Genomic DNA, 22,080 nt, shown 5'->3' on the forward strand with positions numbered 1-22,080 from the left:
GATTTTAACTCTCCAGCACTTCAGCGGCACTTAGCACTCTGCCGATTCAACCTGTGATTGGCAGAGCCTTCCCATACACTGCTGCAAAACCGGTCCCTGCTAATTAGGCCTTCATGAATAGATTTATTTAAATTACACTCATTGGCATGGTCAAGGAGTGCAAATGCCATTTCGTAATTCACTTTAGCAGTTTGTGACCATCAGTACACTTTGCATTCAGGGGAAGAAAGTCCAGCACTAGCAGGGACATTTCAGAAATCATTTCCAAAACCAGAGCAATATAAAAATATTTGCTCTGTACATTTTCTGCTGCCCGCAGCATTTACTGAGAGGGCTCATTGAATATTTATACATCCTTAGGACCCAAAGAACTGGTAAAATGGAGAGGGCAGACGTGTAATTTTATGTAATTGGCTTGACTGAATGCATTAAAGCAGCAAATTATTGAAGGTACTCAGTGTTCAGTGGTTTTGGCTGATACCTGAACTGGCGGAGCCTCGGGAGCGCTGATGGAGTAACGATGGACATCTTCAGCAGCAACAATGCAGGTGCTGATGCAGCCAACAGGTGCTCAGCGTGTTCAGGGATATTTAATCTAAATTTCTCCCCATCACCCCAGCGAGTCTTTGTTCAGCTCTCACTCCACCCTGGTTCTCCCCATCCTGGTCCCCAGCACTGGAACCATCCCAGTGTTGTTTCGGTGGGATTTCCTCACTCCAAGCAGCGCCACGACCACCTGCAGCATGGAAAAACAACAATCCAGAGCTTTGTTGTAAAGTTAACATGACCCATGTCTGGTTCCCACCTAATCTGGGCTAATTCTGCCTTCTCTGGGCTGGGGCAGATGCCAAGACCTGAGGCTGGTGCATGCACGTGGCAGCAGCACGAGCCTGCAGGGAGCTCAGACCACAACACGGGTGTGAGCAAACAGGACCATGTGCCAAGGGCTCTGCTGGGGATGCCAACAGCTCTCTCTGCACAAGAAAAGCTCCATTGCTGGCAAAGACCAAAAAAAGGGCTTTTTTTAAGGTGTAAATCTCTGTGGGCCATGTAGCTGCTCTTCCCACGGGCAGGGAGGGAATGGCATCCGCAAGGCTGGAGCCTGGCACGGCATTGCTCCTCTCCCTCCAAGGCAGTGTCTGGGTGCCTGTTCATCAGCAGGCTCAGTTCTTCGTGATTCCATCACTAATGAATCCCTTCTGCAGCAGTGGTGGAGCAGGAACGTCACGCGACAGACACAGCACAACCCGGAGAGGGACACGAGCCATTGGCACCAACCCCCCCACCAAAATCAGCTCCCCTCAGGTGCCAGGGCAGAGTTACAGCACAATAGAAACACCACAGCTGAAATCTAAGCTCTTCTGGATCATCACTAAGTAGTTATTTTATTTTCAGTGAATAATTAGCAAAGAAACTTATCGCAGAACTAACCATTCTCTATAATTTTTGTACCAAAAAGGCAGAATAAAATGCCCATATAGGAATTCACTGCTTGAAAACAGTGACACAAGGCTTTTTTCTTCAATTTTCTCACTGTTTTGAAGCTCAGACTTTGACCAAGATTTAAAGCTCTCAGTCTGCTGTTTAACTTGCCTAAGACTACAAAAATTCAAAATGCTTCTTTTTAGAGCCTTCAGGCTATAGAGAATAACTTTTCCTGCACATAGTTCCAAAATAATGTGAGCTCAGTGAAATGACTTGGATTTTCATCACTTTCTCCAAGACCAGAATTTCCTCCTCCCTCTCTGAGCAAACAAGTGATGAATATTTTCCAGCAAAACATCATGAATTAAAACATACAACAATTAAAAATAGTTTTAGTGACAGCTCCCTGACACAGAAGAAGAATGCATTGAGGGGGGAAGAAAAGAAGATATTTAGCATTGTTGGCTGCTATTCAGACACTTCCAGCCATTCAAATCCATGAAACCAAATCCAGATTATATCTGGATTTCAGTTTGAGACACATGATAATGAGCAATACCAATTAGGGGACATGGGATGAGCATCTCCCAGTGACAATACTGGGAAAAACCCTTCTAACCTCCAGTTTCCAACCAAGTCTAAAGCTTGATCCCTGTATGTGCAGTTCATAAGGAGGAAAACTTGGGTATAATTCCCAAAGACATATGGAGGGGGCTGTAAAAGAAAACTGGGATCATAGAGTAATTTGAATTTTTCCCTCACCACAGAATTCAGTGAAGGAAGCACCAGAGAAATCCAAAGGACCCATCCAAGCTAAACTTTCCAGCACAAGTCCACCTTTGATCTCCTGGCTGAGCATTTGGCCCTGGCCTGGCAGTGGCAAGGCTCCCACTGCCTCCGAGAGCCAGGACTGCATCCAGCCCTTCCGAGGGAATCGTGTGTCAACATTTCCACAGCCCTCCTGGCTGCCTGTCAGGCAGCTCGTTAGAAAACTCCTGCAGACCCACACTGACATTTGGAGGGTTTATCCATTAGAAAAACAAAACCTCCCCTCAAAGCCTGTTCAAAGTGCAAAGGTACGAGACTTGATCAAAACAGGACTGGATCACGAAATTCTCCCTTAAGAAAATGAACACTAGAGGTCAATCTAACAACTTGTCCCGGAAATATATATCCCTGGAATAAAATATTACAGACTTCTGCATGCTGTACAGCTCTAACTACCTCCAGACCCACTGGCTTGGCCCCGTGCTTCAGATCTGACAAGGGTTTCTTCTGTTCTTTTGGGTTTGCTCTTGTCTTGCTCTCCATTAGTGTTTCCTTTCTGGAGCTCTCCCATATGGTCGCTGTCTCGAGTCATGGCACTCCCTGATGCACTTAACTCCCTGTTTATGAAAGCAAAGGGAGGATTGGCACTTGTGTAAGGAGACTGGAGGCCAAATGTGTCCCTGATGGAGCTCTGTGCAGCTCGAGTTTGATTGACGATCAGGGCAGGAGCAGAGGAGCAGCTGTCACCTTGCAGGTGAAAAACCCTCCAGCTCAGGATCTCATGGATAAATATAGAATGGTTCGGGTTGAAGGGAATCTTAAAGCTCATCCAGTCCCACCCCTGCCATGGGGAGGAACACCTTCCACTATCCCAGGCTGCTCCAAGCCCTGTCCATCTGGCCTTGGACACTTCCAGGGATGGGCAGCCACAAATGCATGGTTTCAAAGAGGCAACAGGGAACTGGGCTGGGATGCAAGGGATGGGTTAGGGAGTTCCAGACCTCAAGTCTGATTCCCTTCCAGTGCATCTCCCATCTAACAGCAGTGGAATGACTTCATTCCTGCACCTCATGCTTCCTCATCTCTTGCACTCAGATTCTGAAGCACCTTGAGACTGCAAACTCCCACAGACTATTTATGCTTAAAATCAGTTTTGGTTGGGCTTTTTTTACTTTATTGTTCTGAAATGCCCAGTATTCCAATTCCATTGAGTTTCTTCCTCCTCCTTCCCTGCTCTTATCACCAGAAATAAGACACAGACCTGCTAGCCTGTTTCAGCCTCCCCATTGCCACCTTCCTCGGCAAATCCCGAATTCCATCCACAAACGTCTTGCCTCAGCACAGGAGGCTGCCTCCACTGGGAAAGCCAAGGGTGATCCAAGGCACAAAAGTCAGGTCAGACAAAAGCTCAGACCCAGCAGAGAGCGTGTTTAAGACAGGGGGAGTCACTCGTGTGCTGCCCCCTGAGCTCATGTGCGAGTGCTCTGCTGAAGTGGGGCCAAATCGCGGCTCTTTCTGCCTGCAGCCGGATACTGTAGCACCGAGTAACGCCGAGGAGTAACATTTATTCACACACAGGGGCTCTGTGCTGCGGGGCTGCCAAGCCCCGGCCCCGGCTGAGCTTTTCGTGAGCGAGCAGCCAGAGCAGAGCTCCATATGGCAGTGCCGGCTCCTCACTCAGCAGCTCTCCTGCTGCCAGCTCCTCACTGCAAATGGCCCAGCGCAGCAGAAATGTTCCAGCTCCACCTTCGTGTTACAATTACCTTTCAAAACCTGCCAGATGAATTCCTTAAAATTCTTCCAGGGAGTTTCTTGCTGCCTGGATGACCCCGGCGGTTCTGGCTGCGGCCAGCGATGCTCCCCTGGGGCAGCACCCAAGTCATTCCCAGGTAGAAGTTTCTCCCAGGGCATGTCCAAAGGGTGTCCAACCTTAGTGCCCAGCTCTTCAGAGCCCAGGCACATCCAGAAGGTGCCACAGAGGTGATGGAAATGCCTCATTTTCAAGCAACCTGGCCCTAACACAGAGCTGAAGCTTGTGTAGGGATGCATCTCTAAGCCTTTCCCAGATGATGCAGGCACAGGAGAGATCTAGGGGAGGTGTGAGCATGGTTGGGACAGCTGTGTGCCACTGGTTCTCTTCAAGGCATAAAAACTGGGCAGAGCAGAACAGGAAACCTCCATTTTTGGGGCACTTGATACCTCGTCTTGGCAGTTTTTTGTCTATTAAAATGCACAAGATGCAATCCCTTGACCACAAGAGCTTCCCTTCCCAGTACCACCATTCATCCCCATCCACCTGGGAGGTGGTTCCCCCAAAGGCTGACTGCCCAGAGGCTCTTCCCAAGGACCAACAGCAGCAGCCTTCAGTGCCATCACCTGATGGCTCTGGGCATATGGCAAAGCCAGCAGTGACACCAGAGGGGTGAAAGCCACAGCAGAACCTCAAGTGATGTGGTCTTAACCCAGGCAGGACCAGACTCAATCCCAGGTTAGCAGGGAGCCCACTTTTGGTTTATGGAGCCATTTCAGCCTCAGCCCCACCATGGCACGTGCAGTTCCTGCCAAATCAGTATCTGCGTCTTCTCGGTAAATAATTGTGTCGGAGGAACGTTAATGGGGCACAGTGCTCGTGGTGTCAAGGCTTTTTTTTTTTTTTTTGTCAACGAAGCAAAATCATTCATTTTCCACCCCCTTCCCCCCCGGCAGCCTTCCCAAATGCACAAAATGGGCTCCAGACCCACCTCCTACAAGGAAATGAGAACCAGCCCCAGAGGATCACCCAGCAAGAAGCCTCTGTTCGGAGATCTGACGCCTCTTCAAAGCCAGGGGAGCAAATGTGCTCCTACCTCTGCTGATTTATGAGGAACGGCTGCGTCACCGATGCAGGGGAAACGCTTAAACGCTACCAGAGGGAAGGGAACGGAGCCCTGGCTGCCTGCTCTGAATAACCCCACTCTTCAGGAGAGTTTGTTTTCATCTATTTAGATCTATAGTGCATTTTAAAGGAAAACAATCAACCTGGAGACTGCAGCACATGCTGCTGGATGCTTCCCTCACTAGGAAAACAAACACCAGGGTGGCACTGCTGATGGCAGGCAGGATGTGCCAAGGAGGGCTCTTGAATGGCTCGTGGCACCAGCCAGCCTGGGACTGTGTCCCCACACACGAGGGGATGTGGGGAAAGCAGGTGGCTTCCCCGTGCTGGTGGGAAACAGCCAATATCCCCTCAGCTGGAGGCAGGAGCAAAGCCAGAGGCAGCGGCACCCCAGGAAAGGCAGGAGCAAGGTTTAAGTGAGGGGCGCAGCCCAGGGGTGTTTTTTCCTTCGTTTCTGTGTTGAAAAATTCTGGGTGTAAATCGTTCTATGTGTTTGATTTTAATTTCTGCTGCTGCCCCACTGTTATTTATGTTCTTGAAATATAACAGCAGGCACACGTAGAGTGTGGTGTTCATGAAATACAGCCCGCTGCCCAGAGTGTTTATCGACCAGTGCAGTAAATAATTCCAACAAGCACCACTCATCCAAGAGAGCAGAGACATGGATGAAGGCTGCCCATCTGCCAGGGCCCTTCCAGGGCTGCCAGCACTGCACAGGGCAGCCAGATCTGCTCCAGAAATGCTCTTTTCCATCTCAAATGAAGCCAAGAAAGCCAAGTGCAGCTCCCAAGTGGGTCCTGGTGGCAGCTGTGCCCTGGGCTGGCAGGATGGCCAGTGCTGCAGGGACATCCCTGGGGACATTGGATGCAGCCCTGTGCCCGCCATGGGATTCTCCTAGTTAATGCCAGGAGTTTAGCAGAAAGCAACTGCTCGACTGCATCCAAGCTGAAGCAGAGGCACCCAAGGGACACAGACACACCAGCAGCTGGATCCCCACAGCACTGTCAGTGCTCCAGGACAGCCAGGAGGTCGCTGCTTGAAATAAAAGCTCTCTGCAAAGACCTGATTTGGTTTGATGGTTGAGGAGAAGGCAGCAGTAACAGCCCTGTACATACTGTCACTCAATTAGCATAGGTAATGTGTGTGGAATTTATTCAACATCTGAATTCTTGCTTTTTTTCCAGGGAAAAGGCCAGAGGGGACTCTACATGATGCTTTCATACAGAGCTGCGTCTCTCAGCTGTCTCAAGGATTTCCCTGGATGCTTTTCTGGTCCTGGAGCACAGAGAGCCCTGGAGAGCCCGGCACAAGGCTGAATAGATTTAGTGCTGCTACACTGGGACTCATTTATCTTTCTTCTGAGGTGAACCCACATCGTCCTCAAGGACGGGAGCTCAACAAGCAGGGGAGGAAGATCTGAACCAGATCTTGACCTGATCTCAATCACACAGCTGTGCTGAACCAAACAGGGCTGATTTATGCCAGCAAGAAGCCAGTGGCCTGGCTCAAATCCATTCCCAGCTCCCTCTGCCACCAGCAATGCTGGTGCTGCCTGCCCACCCCAGGCAGACCTCATCCCACATCACCAGCTCTCCCAGCAGCCCAGTGCAGAGCCATGAAGGGACATCAACACTCAGCTTCCATCCTGGCACACTCACACCAGACATTGCACCACTGACATCAGCAGCATGAAGACCTGCAGGGTAAAATAAAGCCCCTCAGAAGGGGCTGTGCTGCAGCAGAGCCTCCCCTGGGTGTCCCAGGCCTGCCCATCCCTGCAGGGCAGCAGTGCCTGGGTTCAGGGGAGACCTCAGCACCACATGGTACCTGCAGGACTGACTGGAACTCACAGCCAACTCCTCTGGGCTTTGCTGCCAAAAGATCACTGCTCAGAGGGGATAACCTTGCATCAAACTCATATGTCAGCCACAAAGCCAGGCTGAGAGAACGTCCCTGATCAGGGATCCCCACAGATGCTGCAGTAACACACGCAGTGATGCTGCAGGCTCTGGCCCTGCTGGTCCCAGTTCATCTCGGGGCAGCATTTCCAAGCAGGGTGGTGCCCAGCACAGTACAAAGGGTGCTTTCAGCACTTTTACCCGTGGGCAATCATGATATCCCGATGGCCTCTCACCAGGGAACAGCTCCTTCAGTTTAGCTGGAGTCTGAGACTCCCTGGAAGCCCGGAATCCTCAGATCCAGGCAGCATAAGGTGCCAGAGGCTCTTCCTCCAGCCAAGTCCCTCACTTTGCAGCACTGCCTGCACACACCAAGGCCTTTTCCCTTCCCAGGCTCCTCCCAAATACCCCCTTGCTCCACAGGGAGACAGCAGCAATCACCCACTGGCCCCATTTCCAGCCCGGCACCTGCTCCTTCCCACCACCAAGGAACCTCTCCCAGCCCCAAAGTGCTGCAACACCTTCCACTCCCTGCAAAACATCCCAGCTCAACTCCAGGGCTGGAAGCACAAGTCACCCCCACACACCTGGAATCAGCAGGATGGGGGAACCAGCACTGCAGCACTCCCCAGCACCCCAAACCCCACAGATACTGAGCACAGCCACTCCACCTTGGCTCACTCCCCGTGCAGGAACCGGCTGCCAAGTCCAGACTTGGATCTAGCAACAGACTTTTGTGCTTTGGCTCATGGATCCTGCAAACAAGAGCTTTAATCATTGCTTGCTTTTATGCGCCGAGAGCCAAAATTGTCTTGTTAAGTACAGTAAGTGATCAGTACTCGCAGCACAGAACATTTCAATGGCTGCTTGTGTGGGTAATTATTACAGGCTTGCCTCTCTTCCCCTCTTGAGAAAAATTACGGAATGTGGAAATTATTGCGAAGCCTCTCCGGACTTGGAATGTTTTCCGCCGGTTACTCCAGCCTGTGCCTGGATTTTGCTGCCTGGTTGTGCCCCATGCTGAGGGATGCCCATCCCTGGGCAGGCTGCACCAGGATCCCAAGGATCTTCCGTAGGCAGCTTCGCAGCTGGGCTTTACTCAGACAGAATAATCCCAATATCTGTCCTAAAGTAACAGGAGGCTCAGCCTTGGCTCCCCCTGCCTGAGCACAGCACACATCAGCCAAGCCTAGAAAACATTGATTTAATTTGTTTTTCCCCCATTTTCCCCGTGCATCCCTAAATGGAAGCAGGGATCCATGCTTGGGACCCCAGTTGTGCCATGGCCCCAGGCAAGAGCCTTTCCCTCCCAGCCCTCTCTAATATTACACTATTAAAGTTGCCTTTTGGCTTTTATTAGGATTTTTTCCAGAGATAAAAGCAGGCTGTGGGAGCAGAGGCAGCCTCAGCACTACCCATGTCCTTGGAGCTGTCAGAGCAAGGAACCTCAAGCTGGGAATGCTGTGGCAAGGCTGGGACACGTGAAGGAGGAGGAGGATGATGGTGCTCAGCTGTGCATCCCTCCACCCCAACTTGCATGAGGGGACCAGGAGAGCAAACTGCAGGGATGCTCCCTGCTCCAGTGGTCAGGGGATGCTTTTCTGGAAAAGGGGCAGCAAAACACTCTCAGCACGCTTGGAGTTGGCTTTGCATCACCTTCGCCTCTGCAAATGCAGCTGGAGGCTGAAACCTTGGCAGGAGGTTTCAGGCACCAATAAATCTCCTGGTGAAACAGGGACAGGACCCCATAGCCCCCATCCCACTCTCACAGCCCGTGGGCAGCTCTGTTCTTGCCTCCAGGAGGATTTTGTACAGGGCAGTTCTAGAATGGGATGGAGGAAGGAAAGGCTCTGGGAGGATTTAGGTGAGCAGATAAAGCTAAAAGAGGTGGGACAAGTCCCCAAGAAGTTTCAGCAGTAACACCTCAGGGCAGGTTTATGTGCACAGCAGTCTGTCCCCAGCTGGCAGGAGGGAAATGCTGTCACTCCAAGGCTCATTTCTGCCAGCTTATTCCAGCAGGAGAAACAGGACAGAGCCATCAGCTCCAGAGGACATCCGGGTGCCCTGTGGCACCCCCATCACCCCATTCCAGGATCCCACAGGAGCTCCTGCACTTCAGGTGTAGCTTTGCCCTCAGATCTCCCCACAGCCCAGGCTGGTTCCTGTCACTGATACCCACCCCAGGGCTGGATCAGCCATTCTCAATGCAGTGTCTGGGTGCTGGGTGACGCACGCTGTCCCCTCCAGCCCTGGCACACATCCCCTTCCAACTGCTCCAGGGGCTGCAAGGGCTGCGTTAAGGACGTTTGGGTGTTGCAACCAGCACAGAAAAATGAGCTTCTTCCCTGGGAAGGTGGAGGGCTCCTTCTCCTCTCCACCAGGGCATGGACCCGTTCTTCTCTGCTCCATTTTTCCAAAGGGGTGAGGGACCAGGACCCATCACACGCCCAGGGCTGACAGGAAGGGAGTCATTCCCGAGGAGCATTGCTTCTAAACACTCCAATATGGCAAGGCAATGTTAACCAGCTGGGAAAGCTCTTTAAAGACCCTTAATTAAAGGCTGGCTGTTGCACAGGCCCCTTTCCCATCCCCACCAGGAGCGTTTCCCAGTTTCCCGGCCTCTCTCCCGCTGCCCTCCATCCCTCACACTTTCCTTCCCGCTGGCATCTGCCAGCAGCATGCTGTGGCTGCTGGGGGGGGGTCTTCAGCAATCAGCCATCTGATGGAAGTTTGAACTCAGAGTAAAAGGAGAAAAAAAGGGGAAAATTCCCTCCCTGTTGATTTCCAGGCGTGGCTGCCAGCATGAATGGCAGTGCTGGGGCAGAGCTGGCTGTGGGAGCACCGGCTTAGTGATCTATACCACCAACCCCAGCCACAAAAACTGGGAAAAATGGGGCTGGATCAGCCCCTACAGCTCCATTCTCTCCTCTAATACCAGCTGTGGCATCACCGCGAGCCAGCCCCAAAGGCTCTGGCCATCCCCCTCCTGCTTGCTCCATGTGTCCTCATTCCCTGGGGAAGGAGCAGTGGTGGCAGTGCCCCATCCCACGTGCCCCCTCTACCCCACACTAATGAGAGATACACAGTTAGGGCCTGGGGCTCGTCTCCTGCCAGGGGAATCCTGCCAGAAAGGCATCCATTTATTCTTTCGAGTGATATAAATTAATCAAGCGAGGCAACGTGTTGCTGTCTCCAATCAGAGCATAAATTTGGCATTTGCACACGACGGCTGCACAGAGCCACACTGCTCCATCCCCAAACTCCACCCTGGCCCTGCAGCCCCCAAAACCAGCAGGAAGGATGCCCAGCACTGCTGGCAGCAGCCCTCACTTACCAGCCAGTGCCAGCTTCTCTTCCCTGAGCTGGGACAGCCTCTGCACCCTTCAGAGTTTTTATAGCCCACAGGTGCCTGGCAGCATGAGCCTCACCTGGGGACTGTGGTGTGGGACAGGTGTGGCCACACACATGGCAGCAGGGAATGGGAATGGGGACAGATGGGCCTTTTCAGGGATGAGCATGACTTTCCCTGTTACATGTTATAAACATTTGAGATGAAATGTGGAACTAAAAATCAGCCCTGCTGCTCTCCTCATCTCCAAACCCATGCAAAAGCAGGGAAGTTTAAACCTCTTGCTTCTGGAGCTTTTTATTTTTCCCTTCCCTATTTTTGTTCTTTCCCTTCTGTCCTCCTAAATCTGGTATAACAGAAAAAGGAGTAAATAAAAAAATTTTGGAAAGCTCTTCCAGCTCTGCTCTTCCTGGCTTATGGAGTGGAATGGAGAGGGAGGCCCAGAGCACAGGAACCACAAAACTTTGGATAGTTGGATTTTCAAAACAAAATTGGGGCTAGAAATGGAAACTTTGGTTAACAGAGACGGGGATGAAAACTTCATTTCATACTTGGCTGCGAAGCTGGATCTTCATCATCCTCTTGCTCTGGCACTTCCCCAATGAACCTGGTGCTCCAGAGGCATTTTTCCAGCTCCACAAGGACAGGGTGTTTTGCCATCATCCCCTGAGCAAGCAGTTGCCCAAACTCCCTCTGTCCCAGAAAACATCAGCACAGCTCAGCATCCTCTTGTTATAACTTTATTTCCAGATGTTTTGAGCAGAAAGATCCAACAGTGACACCTGTCCCTGAGCTTCTGTGGGAGTTTCAGAACAATTCCTCTTGGGATGGGGATCCCAGAGAAGCTGTGGCTGTCCCATCCCTGGAAGTGTCCAAGGCCAGGTTGGATGGGGCTTGGAGCACCCTGAGATAGTGGAAGGTGTCACTTCCCAGGGCTCCTGGGCACAGGATGGGCTTTAAGGTCCCTCCAACCCAAACAATTCCAGGATTCCATGACCCTGGAGAATGAAATGTCACAGTGGAGAAGTGCTCAGTGAGCACTGGCAGTTCCAAGGAATCTCTGCTCAAGCTGAACCCTCCACGACAGCACGAGTGGGACAGGGCTGCTGTCACTGCTGTCACCATCCTGCACCGAAACACTTTTCTTGGAAGCACATCGCTCCACTGGAGCTCTTGAAAGCACCACAAACGACCCCAAACTCCGCCGAGGTGGAGTTAAGCCTGTGCTTGGCTCAGAGCAGGAGCCGGGAGATTTCATCCCCTTCCTACCAAAGCTGCTTTTATTGTCTTGATCTAATGAAGTGCAGACTTCACCTGGACAGAGCCATAAGTGGCTCCTCTCGGAGGCAATGAATACAAATACTTGACCTCGTGAGCTGCGGGGCAGCAATTAGTTTAAGCAGGGGGTTTGTGTAACACTTCAAAAGTCTTAATCCGTGCGGTCGGCCCTGGCACAGTATTTGCCAGAACCTATTGAGTAGTCTTAATGAGTCTGCAAAGCAAGCTTTCAATACATTTTGGGTCGCTTCAGATGCTTTAAATGGCATAGTCTATATGGTATTGTGCGGCTTTAGAAAGGGCCGGGCTTTAAAAAAGTATGGTTCCCTTTCACAGGGCAGACAGAAACCATCTTTAGAGCCGGGACCCTTAACGTTTTGCATATCAATATGGCTGGGGCTGAATGCAGTCACTCAGCTGAGAAATAGGATCACTATCAGCGTTTCCAGGCTTTCACAGGCACTTGGGAAACTTTAAAGCCCTTCGTGGAGAATAATTTGGTCGAATGTCGTGGCTGGAAACAAAACCTAAACAAGCAGAGTGCAGTCCATCATGCGGAGCTGCCAGCGAGGCTGACAAGGGGCTCCAGCCGCTCCGACATCCCACCCCCGGTGGGGCGGTGGCCGGGGGTCACAGGGCTGGGGGGACACGGCGGGAGGACCCCGCAGTGGGCACGGGGTGCTGAGCCCATCCCCGCCAGAGCTGCATCACTCTGAGGGCTTTGGGATTTCAACCAGCACAAAACCAGTCCTGGTTTCATCTCCTCTCACTACTCCTTGGCAATATCCCGCTCTATGCTGGTCACAAAGCCCCCAGGGACTGTCACCTCGATGGCCTCTCTCCTCACAGAAACAGGCACCTGTTCGCATTTCACTCCAGCGGCACCTTAAGCCTGTCCCTGCATGGGTCACTTGTCCCGGGAATGAACAGGAACATGCCCAACCTCACCTGCAGCCCGGAGCTGGGACGGGAAACAAACCTCACCTCCAGGGGCACAAGCGAGGTGCCAGGACCCGGGCTGTGGGCGCGGGGGGAAGCTGTGCGGGATTAAGCACCAGGTGGGGGTGCGAAACCACACCGGAGCTGGGAGGAAATGGGATGGGGCCCGTTGTACATCCCAGAAGTGGTACCTGCGAGAGGAGAGGGAAAGGGAGAGGGAGAGGCCTCGGCAGCATGGTCACTCTGGGATGCAGGTTTGGGATGCTGCATGATGGAAGAAATCATAGCCAAAGCATATTTGCAAACAATGCAGGGCCTGAGGGCCCTTCAAAACTCATAATTAGCTCATTAAAGAGACAAATACAAGTCACTAATAAGATCTTAGAGGTTAATTAAATGTTTTCCCCATCTTTAATTAAGGGAAAACTAGTTAGTGCAGATTAAAGTAATTTCTGCAGCCTCCCGTGATGACCCTCGATGGCTGCAGATTTGAAAAACTGAGATTATTGAACTGAAAGGGCAGAGTTTGGGTAAAGGGCAGAGTTTGTGGAGAAGCTGGAATTTTCCTCCTAAGGGTTAGAAAAGCCCTGCTCTTTCAGCTGGGCCACTCAAGGAACATGGGAAAGTGATCCACAACTCCCTCTCCCTAAGCCTGGACCTGCCATTTATACAAAACTGCTGCTGTTCATTGTTTTGCTCAGCTGGGAAATTCCTATGGACTCTTTTCCATCTGCAAAATATCTCCCAGGATTGGGGTTTGCTGCCCAGCCATCCCCTGGCCACCAGTGACTGTGTCACCCCCAGAAATTGGTTTAGCAAAACCCCACTGGCTGCCTGCCCCAGAGGCCAAGTGGTTTCCAAAGGTTTTATTCTGGATGGTGGATCCATCATCCTCATGCACACAAACCCACGCTCCCACCTGCCACCCAGAGTGCTCCCAGTTAACAGAGATCAGCAAGGTTTATATGGAAGAATATTTAATCTGCTCAGGGAGGGGAGAGGGCTCATCTGTGGCTTTATTTCTTAAATATTTCTCTCTACTCCAGAAAAGTCCATTTCTTGCCAGAAAAGGTCTGATATAAATTAAAATGAAGGGAGGAGGGTGCTGGTGGGGTGGCCATGGCCATCCCTGGACCACGGTCCTGGCAGTCCAGGTGCCAGCCCGGCAGCATGCCCTGGGGATGGCTCAGTCCCACCCAAAATCCTGCCCTGTCATCTGATAAAACTTCATGTTGAAGGGTCTGTAGAACTCCCGCAGGCGCTGCACCACCTGCCCGTCGATTTTGGGGTGCGGCCGCCCCTTGGATTTCCCCAGGCAGCGGGGTTTGCTTCCCCCCTCCGGCTTCTTCAGGCAGGGAAAGCCCTTGGTCTCATTAAAATAGAAATGTTTGTCTGTCACCACCCTCTGGAGCCCCAGGAAGTCCTGGACACGGCCCATCTCCCCGGCAGGGTCGCTGACGAGCCTCTCCCCGCTGACGAAGAGGAATTTGGAGAGCGGGAAGTACTGCAGCCAATTATCCAGGTGCTTGGCATAGATCCCGATCCTCACCGCGCTCCAGCTCGTGTCAATCAGTCCCGTGCTGAGGTTTTTGAAGGCCAGGGCCTGGAAGCTGGGGATGGAGGGGTTTTTGGAGAGGGTCTGTGTGTAGTCCGAGATGGCGCGGGTGACGGGGTTGCGCACCACCACGATCAGCTTCGTGTCCCGGGACATGTTGTAGATGCGCCGCGGGGCCTCCTTGGTGACAAAGTAGCTGGGGGTCTTCTCCATAGTGATCTGTCCCTCCAGGGTCCGTGGCATCAGGCTCCTGAAGAGAGAGAGGGACACGGTCAGGGCTCAGCTGCTCCCATCTGATACCACAACAGGTGGGAACAAGCCCTAAACCCAGCCAGAAATGCTCAGGGGCTTCCCAACCACAGCCACCTCCCCCCTTTCCCTCCTGCCCCACCTTGGCACACCCCACTGATCACTTCCTCCAGAAGCCCCCGTGCTCCAGCCTCTCTGCTCACCTCAGCATTCCCTTTGTCCCCTCCAGAGTCCGTCCCTGGGAAGGAGCTGACTGTCACTCTGCCTCACCAGCAGCATCCACAGGGCACCTGCAGGCTGCTGTTCCCCCTCGGAATTCCCCCAAAACCCCTTCCCAACCCTGGAAATCCCTCCTGCTCGTCTCCTGCCCCCCAGTTTCAGTGGCTGATGGGCATCTCAACACACGGTTTGGAACGGGGCCGGTTTTCATTCCAGCCTCCAGTCAGATTTCATGTCCTGGAGGTTCCAGCTCGCCCCGTGGGATTGCAGAGGAAAATCCCATCACGGGGGTGATGCCCAAGCACCAGCTGGGAATGGAGATGCCCACCAAGGCTCCCTCCTCCTCTGCCTCCAGACAGGGAGCAGTTAAAGCCAGAAAAAGACTGTTTCCTTTTCAAAAGAAAGGCAAAAAACCCTGAGGGCCCAGCCATTGTGCTGGGTAAAATTCACTGCTCTGATTGTTCCCTCGTGCACTTTAATGAGGCATTAATTGCCGCAGAAATTACCCAGCCATGTCACCCCGTGTGACAGAGCGGGTCCTCCCTGCCACCAGCACAGGCACCTGCCCCACTGCCCTCCACATCCTCCTCTTCTGCCTCCAAGAAGAATCACAGAATCCTGGAATGTTTGAGAAGGGACCTCACAGATCATCCAGTGCCACCCCCTGCCACGGGCAGGGACACCTTCCTCTATCCCAGGGTGCTCCAAGCCCCGTCCAGCCTGGCCTTGGACACTTGCAGGGATCCAGGGGCAGCCACAGCTGCTCTGGGACCCCCATCCCACTGCTGGGGGGTTGTGCCTGGCAGGGAGCCGGGTCCCCATGGCGGCTGGGGACAGGGACAGGGCTGTGCTGGGGGGAGTCAGGGCTCTGCCCAGAAGCATCTGGTCCTTATGTAATGGGAAAAGCTTGAGGTTTCTGGGATTTTTCCCCTGGACTCAGGAAAGAACACTTTATTAAAAGCATTTGCGAGCGACGCTGGGCCCCCACAGCTCCTTCCCCCAAACAAGAGGCAGAAGCCACTTGTGGCTTCCCCCCCCCCCCCCTTTATTTTAATTTTTGCACAGTGCCAGCGTTTTTAGGTCCACTTCCTGTCCCTGGTGACCTCACCTGGCAGCACAGCCCCTCTGGCACCAGCAGGATGCCCTTCAACGATCCATGAATCCCAGGGAAGCCATGGGTGCTTTTCACATCCTTTCCAGCACCTTTTCCCTCCCACCCCAAATAACAGCACTCACCAGAGGCTGACTGACAGAGCTCCTGCTGGGAAGCACCTTCACAAACCAGGATCAGACCCATGCCCATCCCCTCCCTGTGCTGGTCCAGAGCCAAGGAAAACCCAACGGCACAGCTCCAGCTCCACTGGGAGCACACCACAGCTCCACCCTCCTGCTGGGGCTTCCGGGCCAGCCAAGCATCCTTAACTTTAATTCCGTTCACAAGGTGCCACAGGGTTTTCCAGGCTGCTTCACCAGCTTCTCCTGGCAGCTTCCTGAGGCATCCCTGCAGTGTTTCCCTGGATGCCACTGGGATTTCCAAACGGCTCCTTCCTCATCCTCTCCCAACCCCAACTCTCTCAGCAAACCTGGGCTGAGGCCCTAAACCAGTCCCTCAATAATAAACAATAAATTATTTATTACCAACAGCAAACACTTGGGATGACGTGATGGGAGACCCTGGAGAGTCTGTGTTAAACCAAAACCTGGCCCTGGACATTTCTGGGGATGGGGCAGGCAAAGCCCCTCTGGAAAACTCTCTTATCCCCCTCTTCCTTCCTGCAGAGGGACATCGGGGCCAGGCTGAGCCCCCCAGTGCCAGGGCCATCCCTAAGGGGTCTGTGGGGCAGAGGGACCCCATGGACCCCACTCCCCCACACCAGCAGCCCCTGCACCCATCCCAGGGCTCCTCAGCACAGGGGAGCTGCGCCTCATCAATTACCACCAAGCACACCACCCACGGCTTAATTACCATGTAATTAACAGAAGTTTTAATAAAAGCCCAGGCTGGGGCAGTGGTTCCTATGCCGGGCTGCAGGGACCTTCCCATCCCGGGATCCTGTTGGGAACAGCAGCCTCCAAGCATTAATTGTGCAACACCTCCTCTTCCTCAGCAGCCCGAGCACTTCCAGCTCCTTGCACGATAATTACGCATTTCACATTTTCATTAACTCCCTAATACTTCCCCTAAATTACCCCGGTTAATTATTGATAACACCCAGATCCCTCCAGATCTGGCTTAAACTGGCAAAGAGCAGAGCCGGCTTTGTTATGCTCCACTTTAGCACAAACATTAGGAACTTTAATTAAATTTACAGTTAATTCTTATTGACCTTAAGAGAGCACCGTGGGAATGCCGAGCAGTGCCTGCAGGTACAGGACATGGCAGTGGGGGAGCCTTGGAAGGAATTGGGATTTCCAGAGGAGACTCTGTGCCTGGGAAAAGGCATAAAACCCTTTTACCTCTATTAAGCTGATAAATTTTCATTTTTAATTAATAAAACAACTGGCACTTGAGAGGCATTGGAGCTGGGGTTTCCTGTGTGGAGACATTCAACACGTGAAAATGCCTCCTCAGTTAAGGTAACACACAATAAATTACAGCAGATAAAATGATGATAAAAATGCAGACAGCTGTATTAAATAGTGATTAACAGCCACAGCAGGCAGGGAGTCAAAGCAGACTTCAAAAACTGGGCCAGCATAACTTTCCAGAGCTAATTGGTTCATGATTCCTGATGATTTTTGGAGCAGAACTCCTCCCAGCACCGAGCTGAGAGATCAGGGGATGCACTCTCAGGAGATAAATAAGTCTCCAGCCCAAAGCATCCCTGAGTTATCACCCATGGCAGCTCCAGGAAGAAAATTAACTCTATCCCAGCCCAAACCAGGAGAGCAGGACAGGCTCTGCCTAGAATTCATCCCCCTGAAATGCCAGGTAGAAGCTTTCCCATGGATACAGGTCCAACCTGTGCAGGGAGCGAGATGGGGGATCCCCAAACCCCAGATCAACCACAGGTGGAAGTGATGGGTGCCACAGGGTCAGGGCAGTGGGTGCCACCGGGTCAGGGCTTGCAGGTTTTATGTTATCACCAAAAAGAGAAAAAAGGGGGGAAATAAAAACCCCTCTCCATCACTATTTTTAAAAAATAAGCCCTGACAAAAAAGCCCGGACAAAAGGAGTGAAAGGAAGGGATTTCTGCCGGAGGGGGGACATGGTTGAGAGCTTTCTGCAGGGCAAAGAAAATTTCAAGGCACCGAGATGGGCCATGGGACGCTGGGGACAAAACCAGCGCAGCTTAGCGCGGTGACGGCTCTGCCAGCCCCAGCCCCAGCCCGGGCAGGGGACACCCCGCGGCTCCAGGGGACACCCCCCCCCGCGGGCAGGGTGACAGGCAGCCGGGACGGGGCCCGGGGGGTGACAGAACCGTTTTTGTGCAAATGTAAAATAGTTTGGAACCGGGAGAGGGGGCCAAGGCTCGGGACAGATTTATCCTCTGGCGGCAGACACCCGGTACCACCCGGATCTGCATATGAATCGTCCCTCGGGCTTATCTCAGCCCGGGACAAGGCTGCCTTTGTGGCCCCACGGCAACTCTCAAGTTGTCAAACTGGAACCAGTTCTGGAAACTCGGAGATAGCGGCCTTTTCCTTCCAGGCAGCTCAAATAGCAGCACCTTCACTGGGGAAAGAGGTAGGAGAAGGCAGGAAGGGGGACGGGATGTCGGGAGGGGCAGACCCAGCCCCGTATCCCTGCTCCCGGCCCTGCCGAGGAGCTCCCACTGCTGGGGGACGTGGCAGACCCCTATTCCCCCAAAAAGGGGTGGGCAGCCGTGCTTACCCCATCCCAGGCCTCTCCATGGCCGCTTCTTCCCGGAGGAATCACCGGGCATCTGCTGAATCAGCGCAGGGCACGGATGGCTGGGCTGGGAAGGCTGAGCTGGGCAAGATGAACTGGGAAGGAAGGATGAACTGGGAAGGAAGAACTCCCCAAGCCGCCCGGGACCAAATTAGCCCGTATTCCTTTTTACTCCTAATTACCGCGCTGTTCCCCCTCTCCTTCCCCAGCAGGTCCTGCCAGTGCCCCCCAGCGCTCCCCATCCCCGAGCTGCCTCCATTATTTTTGATTCTTTCACCAATTCAAAAATGTGCAAATGAGGCCGCGGCTTCCCAATCAGGCCTGGCCGGGAGCTAATTGGCTTTAAGCAGGGAGCCCTGAATATGCTAATGACGGCAGTAACAAGCCTGTGATGCGCCTGGAAGGGGAGCCGAGCCCTGGGCTCCACCACGGGCTGACTGAGACACGTCAATTAACAACCAGGCAGATAATTTATTAATGCTCCTGTGCACCCCTCTGCCCTTTGCTCCTAATTACAGTTTGATACATGAAACAGCGAGGGGGTCTGGCGGGTCGTGCTCCCAGCTGGAGCGTCCCCAGGGCCTCCTCCTGCCCCCCAGAAGCTCTTAATTCCCCCCCAGCAGCCCCTCGCCCCACTAAGGACCACGGCTGGGGGGTCTCCAGCCCACACAAAGCACCCCAGAGCTCTCCCACCGCCAGACCGGGGGGGCGGGGTCCCTGGGCTGGGATTCAGGTGGATAAAGAGGCTCAGAGGAGGAGGAAAATGCGGTGGATTGTGCCACGGCTGGTCCCTGGAGGGTCTGAGCTCCCAAACCCCCCCGAGGGGCTCCCCCACCTGCGGGGCTGCAGAACAGTGGGGAGGCAGCACTGGGGTCTGGGGGGGGCTCTGGGAAGGGCCGGGAGCCGCGGGGGTTTGTGTTTGACGGGGCATCAAGATCTGGGAGATGTGGAGTGAAGGCAAGGGGAGAAGCTGGAGCCAGCATTTGCATTTCTAATGGCGCGGCTGCTTTCAGCAGTCACCCGACACCCAGTTATTAACCCCCACAAGAACCGGGGCCGGGAAACACTGCTGCTTTTCCCATCCATAAAGTCTCCCAGACCCCTTGGTATCCCAGGTTTCCTGGTAGGAAGGTGAGGAAAAGGCTGTGTCTCCCCCAGCCCCGCAGACCGCACACCCCCCAACCCAGCATTTCCATGGCATTTCTGTGGCCATCCTGCCCATGTGGATAGCCAGAGGCTGCAATTACGGGCAGCTCCAGGCCTTGGAGGGTGTTTTACTTGCATGGTTATTCCAGCCAGGTCATCAGGACGGAAGGGCTCTGGTGGATGCATGGGATTATGGAAAGCAGGAATCAGCCTTAATCAGGACACACACAGCTCCTTCCCTGCACTGGAGAAGAGGCTCTTTGGTCTCTTAATGGGGTTTGGAGACAGCCCCTCCTCACCCTTCTTCACTGTGGAACAGCTACAGTATATGGGGTCATCCCAAAAAAAATGCCACCTGAATTCCCCCGTGACACTGCCAGGGACCCCTCACAGCCAGCACCGCTGGGTCTCTCCCTGGTGGGGTCCAAAGAGAGCACCCAGAGACTCCTCCTCCCTGATGGAGTTTGAAGAACTGTGCGTGAAAAAGCAGCTGAAGCCACCGCTTGGGTGAAAACAGGTGGGAAACAGAACAGCTCCACGGATCCCTAAAAACACTTCAGGAGATGGGGGCTGGCACGTGCCCAGCTTGGTGGGACACGGGGCTGGGGCTGGTGCCCAGTGAGGACGGGGCTGCCAGGGGCACTTGCAGCTCTCCATCCCTCTGGAATGAAGCCCCTCTGCGTGGCAGCAATTAGAAATCTCCTCTCCTGGCCGGCTCCCCAGTGTCCCTTTGATTCCCGGCGCGGGGGCGAGGGGACAGCCTGTGGCAGGTGTCCTGCGTGTGACCTGGGTCAATCGAGGGCTCTGATCTCCAAATGACCCTTCCCAGCAGTGCCCGTGTATCCCGCTCAAACAGCTTGCAGATGAAGGAGCAACAGACTGGAGATGATTTATTCAGGAATTAAAGGTTCAGTACCCCTTTTAAAGGCTGTGCCTCGGCACTGTCAGCCTTCATTGCACACAATTAAAGGGCTTGGCTGTCCCAGCCCCCTCTCCTGCCTTCCAGGGGAAGGAAATCAAACAAAACCACCCCACCCCCCCCGGATCGTCCCCGCCCCGGGTGGGGGGCACTGCTGAAGGTCTCGGGAACTCGGGGCAGGAGTGGCCCTGAGCTCCAGCCTGGGAAGCTGCTCCAGTTCCGTTCTCTGTTCAGAATGGGGGATGGAGGGCTTGGGTTTGCTCCCCGCTCGCAGGAGGGGATGCTCAGGGCTGGAGTCCTCCTGGCTCCTGGTGCAAAGCCTGGTCCTGCAGCTGGAGCTTGGGGAGATGCTGCTGGAGCTGCACCGGAGAGGATTTATCCCTCCTCCTGGTTATCCCTCCTCCTGGTTATCCCTCTGGACCCCCTCCAGCAGCTCAGCACCTTCTGTGCAGTGAAGGCGCTGCGAACTCCATCTGAATTCCAACCCAGGCTCCAGATTCCCTCTCCCACCTGAGAGGGGAGATCAGGATAAAACCCTGCATGATTGGGATGAATTCTTCCCTTCCAAGCTGTGAGAGCTGCGGTGGTTGGGGGAAGCGGCTCCAGCGGGCTCGAGCAGCAGGAATTCAATGAAAAGCTTCCTTCCTCTTAGGAAAGAAAGGGAAAAAATCCGCTGGCAGCAGCGCTGGGATAATCCCTTTCCAAGGCAGTAAATTTTCCTGCAGCTCCCCTGGAAAGTAATCCGGCGGATTATTGCACCTTTCAGCACAGGCAGCCTTTAAACACCCTCTCCCCTCCCCGTGGATCTGGTGCTTTATGACCTGACCTGCTGTCTGAGCAGGGGGAAACACAAATTACCCTCCTCTGAACCTGGAATACAGACACTGGTGACAGATTTTATCCCCCTGGTAACTGGGATCCTTGGAGTGCCAATAAATAAGGAAAAATTGCTCTCAGAGCTGCCAGGAAGGGAAGGGGATCCCACTAACCGTGACTATCCCAAGGTTTTTAAAAAAAAAAATCGGAAAAAAAAATCTCTGAGACCACTCTGAGTATGTCTAAAGTCCTTGTTTTCAATTACAAATAAAAAACTTACACTCATCAGTTCTCGCTAAATGATCCCCTCACGGCAACGGGCTGGTCCCGCCTGGTTTCCCACCTTGATAAAGGAGAGCACAGGAAAGGCCTAAAAAGGTCACAAAAATCATTGGGGTTTTCAGGTTTAAAGTTACACGGGCAGCAGAAATAGAAATTGTTCCACTTCCTGATGCTTGGTTGTGCAAAAGGAAAAGGAAGGGACCCTTTCCATTATCCCAGGTTCCTCCAGCCTGGCTTTGGACACTTCCAGGGATCCAGGAGCAGCCACAGCTTCTCTGGGCACCTGTGCCAGGGGCTCCCCACCCTCCCAGGGAAGGATTTATTCCCAATATCCCATCTATCCCTGCCTGCCCCTGTGAAGCCATTCCCCCCTTGTCCTGTCACTCCCATTCCAAGTGCATCCATCCCCTCGCTGCCACATCCCGCGGGACACTGGCGGCAGGCAGTCCCAGCCCACGGGCAGCACTGCGGGAGCCACAGGCTCTCAGCTAATTAGCCCGGGCTAATTA

At 53.4% G+C, this 22,080-nt stretch overlaps 1 protein-coding gene across 1 annotated transcript in view; it reads right to left on the reverse strand.

The window, feature by feature from the left end:
• Positions 1–13,492: 13,492 nt before the first annotated feature.
• Positions 13,493–22,080, reverse strand: part of HS3ST6 (heparan sulfate-glucosamine 3-sulfotransferase 6) — a 29,917-nt gene continuing 21,329 nt past the window's right edge. Inside the window, exon 2 of the mRNA XM_048321301.1 lies at positions 13,493–14,337. Within this exon, the coding sequence (XP_048177258.1) occupies positions 13,719–14,337 (619 nt within the window). The 3' untranslated portion in view covers positions 13,493–13,718. The remainder of the gene's footprint in view (positions 14,338–22,080) is intronic.

The sequence above is a fragment of the Corvus hawaiiensis genome, chromosome 16 (assembly GCF_020740725.1).
Source record: "Corvus hawaiiensis isolate bCorHaw1 chromosome 16, bCorHaw1.pri.cur, whole genome shotgun sequence".
Classification (NCBI taxonomy): Eukaryota; Metazoa; Chordata; class Aves; order Passeriformes; family Corvidae; genus Corvus; species Corvus hawaiiensis.